This window comes from Gorilla gorilla, chromosome 6 (assembly GCF_029281585.2).
Source record: "Gorilla gorilla gorilla isolate KB3781 chromosome 6, NHGRI_mGorGor1-v2.1_pri, whole genome shotgun sequence".
In the NCBI taxonomy this organism is placed as follows: Eukaryota; Metazoa; Chordata; class Mammalia; order Primates; family Hominidae; genus Gorilla; species Gorilla gorilla.
The window spans coordinates 157,782,770-157,795,622 of record NC_073230.2 but is presented as its reverse complement, the minus strand read 5'-3'; the positions used below and the strand labels follow the sequence as shown (position 1 = coordinate 157,795,622).

Genomic DNA, 12,853 nt, shown 5'->3' with positions numbered 1-12,853 from the left:
AGACCTGAAGTGTTTCCCTTCAGAAACCACAGCCTGTGCCATCTTGCTCACTCACCTTCCTTCCTTCCTTCCTTCCTTCCTTCCTTCCTTCCTTCCTTATTGACAGAGTTTTGCTCTATTACCCATGCTGGAGTGCAGTGGCGTCATCTTGTCTCACCTCAACCTCTGCCTCCTGGGTTCAAGCTATTCTTGTGCCTCGGCCTCCAGAGCAGCTGGGACTACAGGCGTGCACCACCACACCTGGCTAATTTTTGTATTTTAGTAAAGACAGGGTTTCACCATGTTGGCCAGGCTGATCTTGAACTCCTGACCTCAAGTGATCCGCCCACCTTGGCCTCCCAAAGTGCTGGGATTACAGGCCTGAGCCACTGCGCCTGGTCTTGCCCACTCACTTGAACTCGAACCTCTACTACTTTGTAGTATTAAACCCAGATCCACTGATTTAAGCAAGGCTTCAAAACAATTTTACTGCCACAGCCTATGTAAACTATAGATTTATATAATACTCTCTGTTCCATTTTAGTTGTTTTTCCCCCCAATGACAGAAATTGTTCTTTTTTCTACTCACAGGACTGTTATTGAATTAGAAATTTGAGTTTACATGTGATGGATGAACATCACTCTTGTTACCTGCTTCATGTACTTTTTTGAGTGCTTACTACCTGTGATGATTATTCTGTTTCTGATCTCCGGTACTTAGCAAAACTGGAGTTTTTCCGCAAAGCTGCAGATGAGGGAATGGTTTACCTTAATAGCCCTTCAGGATTTTAACCTAGGATTAAGTAGGTTTGCATGTTTGTGATTCCTTTAATTCAGGCCCGGCTTCTGAAGGTAGGATGCGAGGAAGAGCTTTAAGGATCTAAATTTCCTCCCAGCCTGAGCAACATAGTGAGATCCCATCTCAATAAAAAATAAAAAAATTAGCCAGATGTAGTGACACGTACTTGTAGTCCCAGCTACTCGGGAGGCTGAGGTGAGATAATCATTTGAGCCCAGGAGTTTGAGGCTGCAGTGAGCCATGATTGCACCACTGCACTCTAACCTTGGCAACAAGAGCTAGACCCTGTCTCAAAAAAAAAAAAAAAAAGGAGTCTAAACTTCCTGATATTGTATTCCAAATGTCGTATGTTAAATGCTGTGTTATCATTCCCCGCCCCTTGGAATGTAGAAACCGTTACTTACAGGATAAAAGTGAACTGAGAAGCAAATACCCTTGTGTTGTAGGGTAGAGGTTCTTCACCCAATGTGGAATTGGTCTGTAACAAATACTGAACAACACAAACTGAAATAATTTACAATCTGATATGAATTACTCTTTTTCATTTCTTAACTCCAACACTTGATTAGTTGCTTTCATTAAATACATCTGTGTCAATATCTTAACAGGGTTTTTTCTTCCGTTTTTATTTCTGCCTCTCTCCTGTTGGAGCGACTCATTTCTTTTCAAGTGTCGTCTTCAATCTCCCTTCTCCTATTTTGCCTTCTCAGCCCGATTATGAATTCACTTCCATTATTGGGCTTCTCTTTACTTTATCCAAATTTGCTATTTATCTCATTGCAGTTTTTCTTCAGTACTTACTTTGCATAAAAGTAGCCTGAACTTAAATTATATACACGGTCATTTTCACCAGAAGGGCTAGCTAATTTAAAACTTGGGCGTGTTATCTTTTCTTTCCTCAAGTCCTGCAGAATATAGGGTAGTTTCAGAAATCACCCCCAGCTTTTCTCTAGACTTGGTGACAGCTGATGCTTTCTTCTGACTCTTCCTTTCCTGGAGTGCCGACCTTCCTGCACCTTCCTCGCTGTTGTCACATGGAAAGGCTACAGGATGTTAGACAATGTCAACAGTTTACTGTGTCTCTGGCATGAAATAAATGGACCAACCAGTATCTGAGAATATTTTTTACTTGGCTAATTGATTGTATATTTTCCCCTACTATATGGAAGTTGGACTTAGCCTTTCTCATGTTAAAGATTATTCAGAGGCAGGACGGCCATGGCTGTTGTCTTTGGGATGTCCGCTGTAAAATGGGGAGTCATACCTACCTCACAGGGTAGTTGTGAAATTTAAAGAAGCTAACTTTGGTAAAGTCTCTAGCACAGTGCTTGGCACATAGTAGGGTGTGTTAATTTCTTTCCCTTCCCTGCAGGCCATTCACCTGCTCTTCCCTCTACGATTTTCCATAACACAGTTTTTACTTGGAACCAGCCTTCTGCCAAGAGTCTCAGTTTGGTTGTGTACTCCTACAACTACTATTTTTGGCTTGACTTCCCTCTCCAGCTCCCAGTGGTCCAGCCACACAGTCGCCTATTGTACCAGCTGGTTGATGTAAGTCTATCCATCCTCAGAGGAACCTGGTTACTTACCAGTAAGCTGTGTTTCTCTGAAAATGTAGCATCCTTGGTAATGAATCTAGTCCCCCCCATCCCCCTTTTTTTTAAACCATTGATGATGAATCATCTCTAACTTCCTTGTGTGATCCTCAAGTTGGAACTGGAATTAGAGAATCTGATTTGTTGATAAAGGTCTCCTAGTAAGTTCCTGAGTCCAGGACACATGGCTCTGACCAGGTGAAATGTGGAGACCCATGAGGTAAAAATTCTTTTCACTACTCTGAGTGACATGAGACTTAATTACGTAAACTGTCAAGGATGATACATTTTCAAAGAAAAATAAGTTGCTGGTAAGTAACTGGGATTTTTGAGTAATTTTTCTGTAAGTCAATAAATAAGAATCCCACGTTTGTTTTCACCAACAAATGCTTTTGCATTTGAATATTTCATAAATGAAAGGAATATGGTTGTTAGTTACGGTTAATAGTAAAGAATGGGATAGGTTTCTAGATACTAGCAATACAATGAGGTGGGGGTAGACCATCAGTTTTCTAAATAGGTGCTCTCTTAGCTTGAAACAGAAATTGAAGTCTCCATTAGAGAAAATCATCAAGTGTAGTCTGTTCATTCCAGAAACATTTTTTGAGTGCCTACTGTTTTTTTGAGACACTGTGCTGAGTATCGTTTCAAGACAGAGATGAAGCCACACTTGGCTCAACTGCTTTTGCCCTCAGAGAGCTTATTTCTTGTCTCTTAGTGACTCTCGCATGACTCAGAACTGAGGCGATGGGATACTGGGGTATGACAGAGGTATGGGACTGGAAGTAGTACGTAGTGCTGCAGCCTGTGCCTTAATATTTTCTGTGCTTCCATAAGTTCTTTCTGTTAATGGGAAAAATCAGCTGACTTCATTCAGAATTTGCAGAGTATTTGCTGTATCACTAGAGCAACCATAGATGAAGCAAAGCCAATGCTCCTTCTTTGTCATAGTTGAAAACTCATTCTCTAACCCTTATGTGCGACTTTGGAGTTAGGTGTTAAAGCAGGTGAATAAGTCAGAGTCGGAGAGGCAGCCCACTCCCCCTTAAGCTTTAAAAGCACTTCTTCCTTCAGAAGCCACAGAATTAATTTATTCCTGCCAAATGTAAAAAAACATCGGAATTTTTTTTTTTTTTTAAGAAATGAAAATTGTTTTGTACTTTAAGTCACTGGATAGTATTTGATACTATCAGTATCAGTAATCATATTCAGTATATTCAGTAATTATAAGCACCTCCACCCCCAAATTTACCCAGTTAAGTAGAAAGAAGGAAAGAAGACTTGGTAGTATTAATAAGTTGTTGTTGGAGGAGATGCTCCTATTACATTATGTCTCTATTTTCTTTTTTTTTTTTTTTTTTTGAGGTGGGGTCTCCCATCGTCACCCAGGCTGGAGTGCAGTGGTGCTGATCACGGCTTACTGCAACCTTTGCCTCCCAGGCTCAAGTGATCCTCCCACCTCAGCCCCTCAAGTAGCTGGGACTACAGGCACGTGCTACCTTGCTGGGCTAATTTTTTGTGTGTTTTTAGCAGAGACAGGGTTTCCCCATGTTGCCCAGGCTGGTCTTGAACTTCTGGGCTCAAGCAATCTGCCCGTCTTGGCCTGCCAAAGTGCTGAGATTATACGCTTGAGCCACTGTTCCCAGCCATGTCTCTGTTTTATATAGTAAATACTGCATGGCTGTAATTGGTATTTTACCCCATGAGCATTGCAAGGGCGAGAACTACAGTGCAGTAATTAATTAAGCTCACGGGTGTTGCAGTCAGACTTTAAATCCAGGTTTTAATCCTGGTTTTGTAATTTGCTACCTTTCTGACTAGACAAATTGTATAACTTCTCTGAACCTCAGTGTCCTCATTTGTGAAGTTTTGATGCTAAAACTACACCATAAGGTTGTAATGAGGAATAATTAAGATAATATATATAAGCACTTAGCACAGTGCCTGCAACATAGTACGTGCTCAATAAATGTTAACTGCTGTTTTTATTGGATTATTGGATGGATGGACGAAGGATTGTATCAGAGGCCAAATAGCAGGAAGGGGAAAGATTGTGGGCTCTGGAGTGTTAGTAAACTGTTCACACCTTCTTGTTTACTCGAGTTAAGAGCCTTATTAGTATTATTACCTTTATCTTTGCCTTTTTGGAAAGCAAATTAATAGATGAATCACTGTCACAGTTCTTCCTAACTACTCCATCCTTAAACCTTTACTTCCACTAAGGAAGGAATTATTTTTGTGCTGCAGTGACTGTGATGATTGAGAGATTATCCCACTGGCCTGATACAACACAATGCTGAGGGTCAGGTGTGGCCCATATGCCAGATTTCTACTCTGAATTTCACCACACTTAGTTCTGCTATTTTTAAGACATTTTAAATAAAAAATTTAAACATTTAATAGGTATGTGTGTGTGTATATATATAGATATATATATATATATATATATATGATTTTTCGGTTTCATTTTACTACACTTCTTTTTTGCTCTATTTTCATTGATTGTGGATTATGAATGTATGTCTAGGATATTTTTGAGAAGGCTCTGGAGGACTTACACCTGGGCAGTAGTACTCTTTAAGGAATCTCGGATTTGTAGACAGGGTGGAAAGTGCTGTGGTTATTTGGGCACAGAGTTATACCATATTTCAGAGAATCAAAGATGCAAAATTTTTCACATTTTAACATTGGAAACCAACATGCATCTTAGAATCACTGTGATAAGAATGGATTATACCTTTGTTTAGTTGGCAGCATTTTTTCTTAGTGATACAGAAGATAATGATGTACCTTGAAATCGCTGTCATCATAGATTGTATGAAATATGGTGTTTCAAGGGACTATGTGCACTGACACATTTTAGCAATATGGTATCATGGCAATATAAGGAGCGGGAAGAGCAGGGGCTCCAGAGTCAGGCTTTTGGAGTTTACATTCTAGCCCGAGAACCATGCGCAACTTTGGGCAAGCTACTTATCCTTTCTTTTCTATAGTTTTCTCACCTGTAAAATGGGGGCTAAGAGTAGTACCCATCTTACAGTGTTGTAATGAGGATTAAATGGAAGACATGTAATGTGTTTAAAATAGCCTAGCACATAGAAAGTACTTAGTAATTAGCTAATATTATTAATTCAGAGATTACAGTTTTGCAGAATAGATTTGAATTTACTTTGTTGTGATTGAAACACAAACCCATTACCCTTAATATTTATGTATCATCTGATAATATCAGCAATTGACACTTAGATTTTAAAAAAGGAAGATAAAGATAAGGAAGATTAACCTAACAAGTTTTCTTATTCTTATTAAGTAAGATTTAAGTGGCTTATTTGGTATACATATTACTATTCTGTGTGGTTGGAATGTAAGAGAAATGAAGGATGAGCTAGGAAATAAATGTATAGCAAAAGCATGGAGCAGTTAATCAGATCACTGAATCTCATATAAGTACAGTTTTTGATTCTTACTGATATTGGTAAGTACGGGAAGGGTTGGAGGTTTTGAAAATTTGGAAAATTTGAAGCATTTTTGCACCCTAAGTAAAAGAAAAGAGAGAATCCTATTTGGTTTATATGACCACTTTACTGTCCTAGGTAAGGACTTTTTTTTCAAAATTAAATATTTAGGTAGGCAGCATCTCTTTACAATATGATGGCTACAGCTTAAGGTTGTCCTTTTATTCTTAAGAGTCAATTTTATTTTTTCTGTTTTAGTGTTCGGTGACCAGTGACTTGGATTTTCCAACACAAGTCATCCCATTAAAGACTCTGAATGCAGTTGCTTCAGTACCCATAATGTATTCTTGGTCTCCCCTACAGCAGAATTTTATGGTATGTAAATAAGATATCTTCTGCTTATTTGATAATAACTTATTTGAAATAAAAAAGCATAGATAATTTTATTGTCAAGGTGAATCAAGACAGTATAAATTCTAAAAAGCTATCAAAATAACACTTGAAGTAATTTTAAAAAATTGATTAATGTAGTTTTTTTAAGGCCTGTGCAGTATTACTCTTTTCCTATACTCTCCAAAGGAAAAGTGTTAAGCAGTAACCATACCTAGGATTAAAAATATTTAAAAGATGGGCTGGGCATTGTGGCTCATGCCTGTAATCCCAGCACTTTGGGAGGCTGAGGCAGATGGATTACTTGAGTCTGGGAATTGGAGATCCACCTGGGCAATATGGCAAAACGCTGTGTCCTCAAAACAAAAATTAGCTGGGTGTGGCGCATGTCTGTAGTCCCAAGCTACTCAGGAGGCTGAGGTGGAAGGATGGCTTGAGGGAGGCGGAGGTTGTAGTGAGCTGAGATTGTGCCATTGCACTCTAGCTTGGGTGACAGCCAGACCCTGTCTCAAAAAAACAAAAGGAATGAAGCTTATAGTTCTTATCCTTAAAAAAGTCAGTGTCCTATAATCTAAGTCTGACTTTGAGTTTTTGTTAATTGAGAACTTATTATTTAAAACAATTTTAGGTAGCATTTTATTGTGATAATGTACATTATGGTGTAAAATTCATAGGGCTTGTAAAACATGAGCTGAAACATATTTCCATTGCTAACTCTGACGCAGCAGCTTTTGTAATAAAATGCTAAAGAGAAACTGAAGCATGTGTTCTTGACTTGTATTGCTAAATAAAAAATATATAGTTGTATTACTTAATTGATATATAAAGTGGGAAGGCTAATAAAATGTTGACAGAAGTCCTTGGTGAACCTGCTTTAGGGAAGTTTTTAGTAACTTTTATACTTTGTACAGTAGAGTCTCAACTTCAGTTACTCTTCTGTAGTTGTATAAATTTGAGTGTAGTTTGAGAATTACATTGCATGACCTTGAGGGAAGTTTCATGTTTTCACAGACTGAAATTCTGGAAGAATATATTATTTAAATTTGTCATTAAATATAATTTATGAATCATCCATGGATTTTGCTGGTCTAGCCTGGGTGACAGAGCCAGACCCTGTCTGATTTTGCTGACCAAAGCAGAGTAGGCACACAATCTTTATTGTAACTAAGGTATGTTTTGGAGAGCAGGATGATGTGGATATGATTGAAAAGACAAAATATCTAAGTGTCACTTAATTTTGGCCTAGATATAAAGAAATCAACCCCTAGTTTAAATGAGATTAGTGCAAGTGAAATGAGATGAAAACAGGCCTCTAGTGTGTACATAAGCTTGAATTTGAATATATGAATACATTAAAACCTGCATTTTAATTATATGCTCCTTTTATCCCACTTTTTCTTTTCCTTGTCTGTCTGTGGTACTGTTATCTTTATGAACTCTCCAGTTGTCCTAAATTTGTTACCTAGGGATTATTTGAGATTTTTTCCACATTCCCTGGCTGCTACTAGTCCTGTGTGTGGCCTTTCCCAGCGTGTTCTTCCCTGTGGGCCATGATCATAGTGCCGGGCCGAGCCTACGCCATCTCACCCTTTAAAGAGCTTCTGTGTCCTCCCAGTCAGGCATAGCCAGTCCATTCTGCTTATTAGAATTATCTTTCTAAAATTCTGTTTTCAACCAATACTCTTTTCAAAGGCCTCTTAAGACTTAGACTTGTCTTCACTTGGAATTAGTCTCTTTAAACATGTACTTCAGAACTGTCCAGTCTTTATCTATAACTGCTGTCATTTTTATTCTTCATTGAAAATGCTCTTCCTCCTATGAATGTCAACTTTCTTTACCTTGTATGCTTAAGTATTCTATTCTGTCTTAACTTTTGTTTGATTGGCTATTCTTCTTTCTTCTCTGTTGTCTTCCAAAGCTTGATAAAAACTCATCTATCATCTTTACTAGCACTGTCAACTTTGATATTCATCTCATTCATCTAAATATTGAAATATTTTATGTTTTTGTAGAATGTTCTTATTTTACATATAAGTACATATCCTTTTGGCATGAACTTTAATGGACTATCAATACTCTGTATCCCTAGAATTTTATTATATTGGATGTCTTACATTTTTTTTTCATTTTACCTTAAACTATTACAAGTTAATGGCTGTTTTAATAACTGGATCATCAAGTGGAGTTTGGGAGTCTTAGGGTAGTTTTTTGGTATGGGTCTTTATAGTTGATCTTGATATACCATATTTCATCATCCTCTATTAACATCTAAAGTGCGCGTTAAAACTGATGATGGCTGGGCATGGTGGCTCATGGTGCCAGACACCTGTTATCCCAGCACTTTGGGAGCCAAGGCGGGGGATCACTTGAACTCAGGAGTTCGAGACCAGCCTGGGCAGCATAGTGAGACACTCGTCTCAATCAAAAAACAAAAAAACAGAAAAACAAACAGATGATGTCTTCTCATAATCTAGAGCATCTTTTTCTTTCTTAGAGGTATGTACAATAATGGTGGTAAGTTTTAATGATTGATGACAGACTAAGTACATTATTTTTTCTAGAATTAAATTTTTTTTCTGTCAACAGTTTTCTCAGATATGCTTATTGGTGAGAGGGGTCTTTTATTTTTTGATAAATTTTAGAGTTTGCTCCCTGACTAGTATTTTAAATCTGGAGAACTGGGTAAAGACATGTACACATGAAAAAAAGGTTGTATTTTAGTTATTTCACATTTGATACTTAGAGTAAACCTGCTTTTTAAATATATTTTTTTCTTTTAGGTGGAAGATGAAACTGTTTTACATAACATTCCTTATATGGGAGATGAAGTTTTAGACCAGGATGGTACTTTCATTGAAGAACTAATAAAAAATTATGATGGGAAAGTACACGGGGATAGAGGTGAGCCATATGCTCCTTCTCTTGGAAAAAGGGGCTAAAGAATTGAGAGACACTTTTGTTTATGAAGCATATAGGGCATGAGAAAAATTTTAATATTAAAATTAAGTTTTGCACTGAACTATAAGGGACTGAACCTGGGCCCAGGCCTAAGATTTTCAGTATTTTCCCTAACTATTTTTGGGAAAATTAGTTAGGAGGATCATGTTTGCCACCTGATAATTATGCATAGTTGGTTATAACATAATGGCAATAACATGTAAATTAAATAGAACTTGAGTGTATGTAGATTTTAAGATTCTTTAGTAGTAAAATTAATTAGGATTGGGGCTCTGCTTCTGTGGCATATGGGGGCTCCAACAGCCCCTACTGCTAAAAAATACCGCTCCTCTAGGGACTACAGTACCTGAAATTCAGTCCTTAGAGTCATGGTTTCAGTTTTTTGTGTCCAGGAGGCCCTGTTAAAGTGTCTGAAAGGATAATATTTGTAATGTCATCATCCATTGTCATTATCAGCAGAAAGCAGGGTCTGAAATGATCAGTTAAAGGACAGATCCATTGTTTGGGAGGAGGCTAAAGCCACAATCAGTTCCTAGAAGATTCAGTTTTCTACTAGAAAGTTTTGGGGAGGGGCTATTCTACAGAAAGTAGCAGGTATTAAAGATAAGTTTGCTTCCTTTGCCTAACGCCAGTCTTGAAAATGATCTTATCTTTTCCTCCCCTCATTTCAATACTAATGTTTTAGTGCCAGTTACTAGGCTATGCCTGTTTTGTCCAAGTAGAAAAAGGATACATAAACTTTTGACATTACTGCTTCTCCTGTGTGTTTCTGACATTTGATGCGTTTCAGAATGTGGGTTTATAAATGATGAAATTTTTGTGGAGTTGGTGAATGCCCTTGGTCAATATAATGATGATGACGATGATGATGATGGAGACGATCCTGAAGAAAGAGAAGAAAAGCAGAAAGATCTGGAGGATCACCGAGATGGTATGCCTGATTATTAGGATTCTGTGTAGCCATTACAGCTTTCTTTCAAAAACAGTAGAAAGAGTAGAAATAGGGCTTAGTTTCTTCTTTCTCTTTTTCTTTCTTTGTTAAATATCACATTGATAGCAGTATAATCAAAATTAACATATTATGGCCAGGCAGGGTGGCTAACCCTGTAATCCTAGCACTTGGGAGGCTAAGGTGGGCAGATTGCTTGAGCCCAGGAGTTCAAGACCAACCTGGGCAACATAGTGAGACCACATCTCTACTAAAAAGTAAAAAAATGAGGCAGGGTGATTGCTTGAGCCCAGGAGGTGTAGGCTGCATTGAGCTGTGATTGTGCCACTGCACAGTCTGGCTGGGTGACAGAGTGAGACCCTGCCTTAAAAAAGAAAAAAAAAAAAGCATAATACTTGCAACATTATCTTCACTTGAGTATCTTTGTTTCCTTTGGCTAGCAAAGAACGTAATTTTTTGTGTGCTTCACTGGGCATCATTATAATATATAACATTGATATTCACCATGTACAAGTTATGTACTAATCACTTCTTATGCACCAGCTCACTTAATCCTCATAATAGCTTCATGAGATGGATGTTATTATCAGATCCATTTTGTTTTTTGAGACGGAGTCTCGCTCTGTCGCCCAGGCTAGAGTACAGTGGCGCCATCTCGGCTTACTGCAAGCTTCGCCTCCCGGGTTCACGCCATTCTCCTGCCTCAGCCTCCCGAGTAGCTGGGACTATAGGCGCCTGCCACCACACCCAGCTAATTTTTTGTATTTTTTAGTAGAGACGGGGTTTCACCGTGTTAGCCAGGATGGTCTCTATCTCCTGACCTCGTGATCCACCTGCCTCGGCCTCCGAAAGTGCTAGGATTACAGGCGTGAGCCACTGCGCCCCACCTGTCAGATCCATTTTCTATTTGAGGGGATAGATTCAGAGAGGTTAAGTAACTTATAAGATTACACTATTGGGAAGAAACAGAGTCAATAGTTGGTGTTCTTTACTTGGCAAAGCTCATGCTAAGGCAGCATAGAATAGAATAATTTGGCGGGTGAAATAGCAATTTCTAAGAAGCATATTTCAAAAAAGAGAAAATAACAAAAAGGTACCTTATTGACCTTATTGATCATCTAGTTCAGCTCCTTCATTTTACAGATGAGTAAACAGACCCAAGAGGTAAAGTGATCACTCTCAGTCACAAAATCAGTTAGTAGCAGAGCTGGGAGTAGAACCTAGGTTTTCTGCTTCCCAGTGCTCTTAAAGCTTTTCATATTTGAATTTGAATTTTGTTTTTGACTGACTGGCATTCCACAGACATGTAAAGTATGTGAGAAGTAAGTAAAACACAAAATTGAGATGATTTCTTAGAAAATCAGCTTTGTTATAGAGACATAGTTGGGTGGAGAAAATGAAAGATCAAAAACTTGTTTACTTCCATTCTTTTTTTCCTTTCATATTCTCCTGTTTAGATAAAGAAAGCCTCCCACCTCGGAAATTTCCTTCTGATAAAATTTTTGAAGCCATTTCCTCAATGTTTCCAGATAAGGGCACAGCAGAAGAACTAAAGGAAAAGTAAGATTTGTTCCTTTGAGGCAATCTTGCCCTGTATGGTATGTAACTCACCATTTTGGTTTATTACAAATGGAATCAATGTAGCGGATGAGCCACTACACTTTGTTTACAGTGTTTGCAAGATACTTAAGCAACATGTATACTTGTGGTACTCTGCATTACAAAATATTTCCTGTAGATAGAATAAATACATATGTATAATTTATATATACACATAAACACACACATATACATAAAATTTACAGTAGTACATTTACAGGAAAATTATCTGGATACTGGTAGAAATTTGGTGTTTAGTTAAAACTAATATAATATCCTTTTCCATGATATATTTGAATCATATCGATGAATTTGATTCTTGATAACACCATGCACAATATTTAGTTGGCTCTTTGTCTAAATAGAGCCATTCCTTTATGTTTTAGGTAAGATAAACATCAAAAGTAACACATGGAAACCTTTTAGAAACTGTTTTCAAAAAAGTGATTTTTGTTTCATGTTTACTTAAATTTTTCTTGGTTAATGTCAGATATAAAGAACTCACCGAACAGCAGCTCCCAGGCGCACTTCCTCCTGAATGTACCCCCAACATAGATGGACCAAACGCTAAATCTGTTCAGAGAGAGCAAAGCTTACACTCCTTTCATACGCTTTTCTGTAGGCGATGTTTTAAATATGACTGCTTCCTACATCGTAAGTGCAATTATTGTACGTTTTCATTTTCTATCTTTGTTGTGGAATTATGTTTTAAAGCAGCTTGGAGAGTGCTGTCATTTATTACAGCTAGAATTTATCATTTAATCTTGTAGTTACTTTGAAAAATATCTTTAGATCTCAGTGTTATTTTTACTTTGTTGCTTGAGGATTACTCTGAAATCTTTTGCATGTATTTCATTTGGACTACTATTTTCCACTAATATGGAATTCAGGTCAGTGATTTTTTTTTTTTTTTTTTCCCCGTAAGTGCTAACTAAGCAGTTGTTTTACAATAAAACTATTATTATGAACTGGTAGCCCAGAGCAACATTGCTGATATTGATGAATAAATTGTGTTAAATAAGAAATTGGCCAAAAAAATGTTCAGGTAAGTGCTTGTCGATTTAATGTAATTTTATTTTATTTTATTTTATTTTTTTGCCCTCTGGGTAAGTTGTTTTTTTAAAATACC

The 12,853-nt window shown here is 37.5% G+C and overlaps 1 protein-coding gene across 15 annotated transcripts in view; it reads left to right on the top strand.

Moving 5' to 3' along the window:
* Positions 1-12,853, top strand: part of EZH2 (enhancer of zeste 2 polycomb repressive complex 2 subunit) — a 76,171-nt gene that overhangs the window by 44,654 nt on the left and 18,664 nt on the right. For 6 of the 15 annotated variants that reach the window (XM_063708830.1, XM_055392311.2, XM_055392312.2 and 3 more), the window contains 5 exons: positions 6,087-6,203; positions 8,999-9,119; positions 9,967-10,107; positions 11,583-11,685; positions 12,215-12,393. In XM_063708830.1, coding sequence (XP_063564900.1) covers positions 6,087-6,203; positions 8,999-9,119; positions 9,967-10,107; positions 11,583-11,685; positions 12,215-12,393 — 661 coding nt within the window. Of the gene's footprint in view, positions 1-2,150; positions 2,330-6,086; positions 6,204-8,998; positions 9,120-9,966; positions 10,108-11,582; positions 11,686-12,214; positions 12,394-12,853 lie in introns of all 15 variants that reach the window. The other 9 variants (XM_055392315.2, XM_004046432.5, XM_004046431.5 and 6 more) reach the window with 5 other exon arrangements.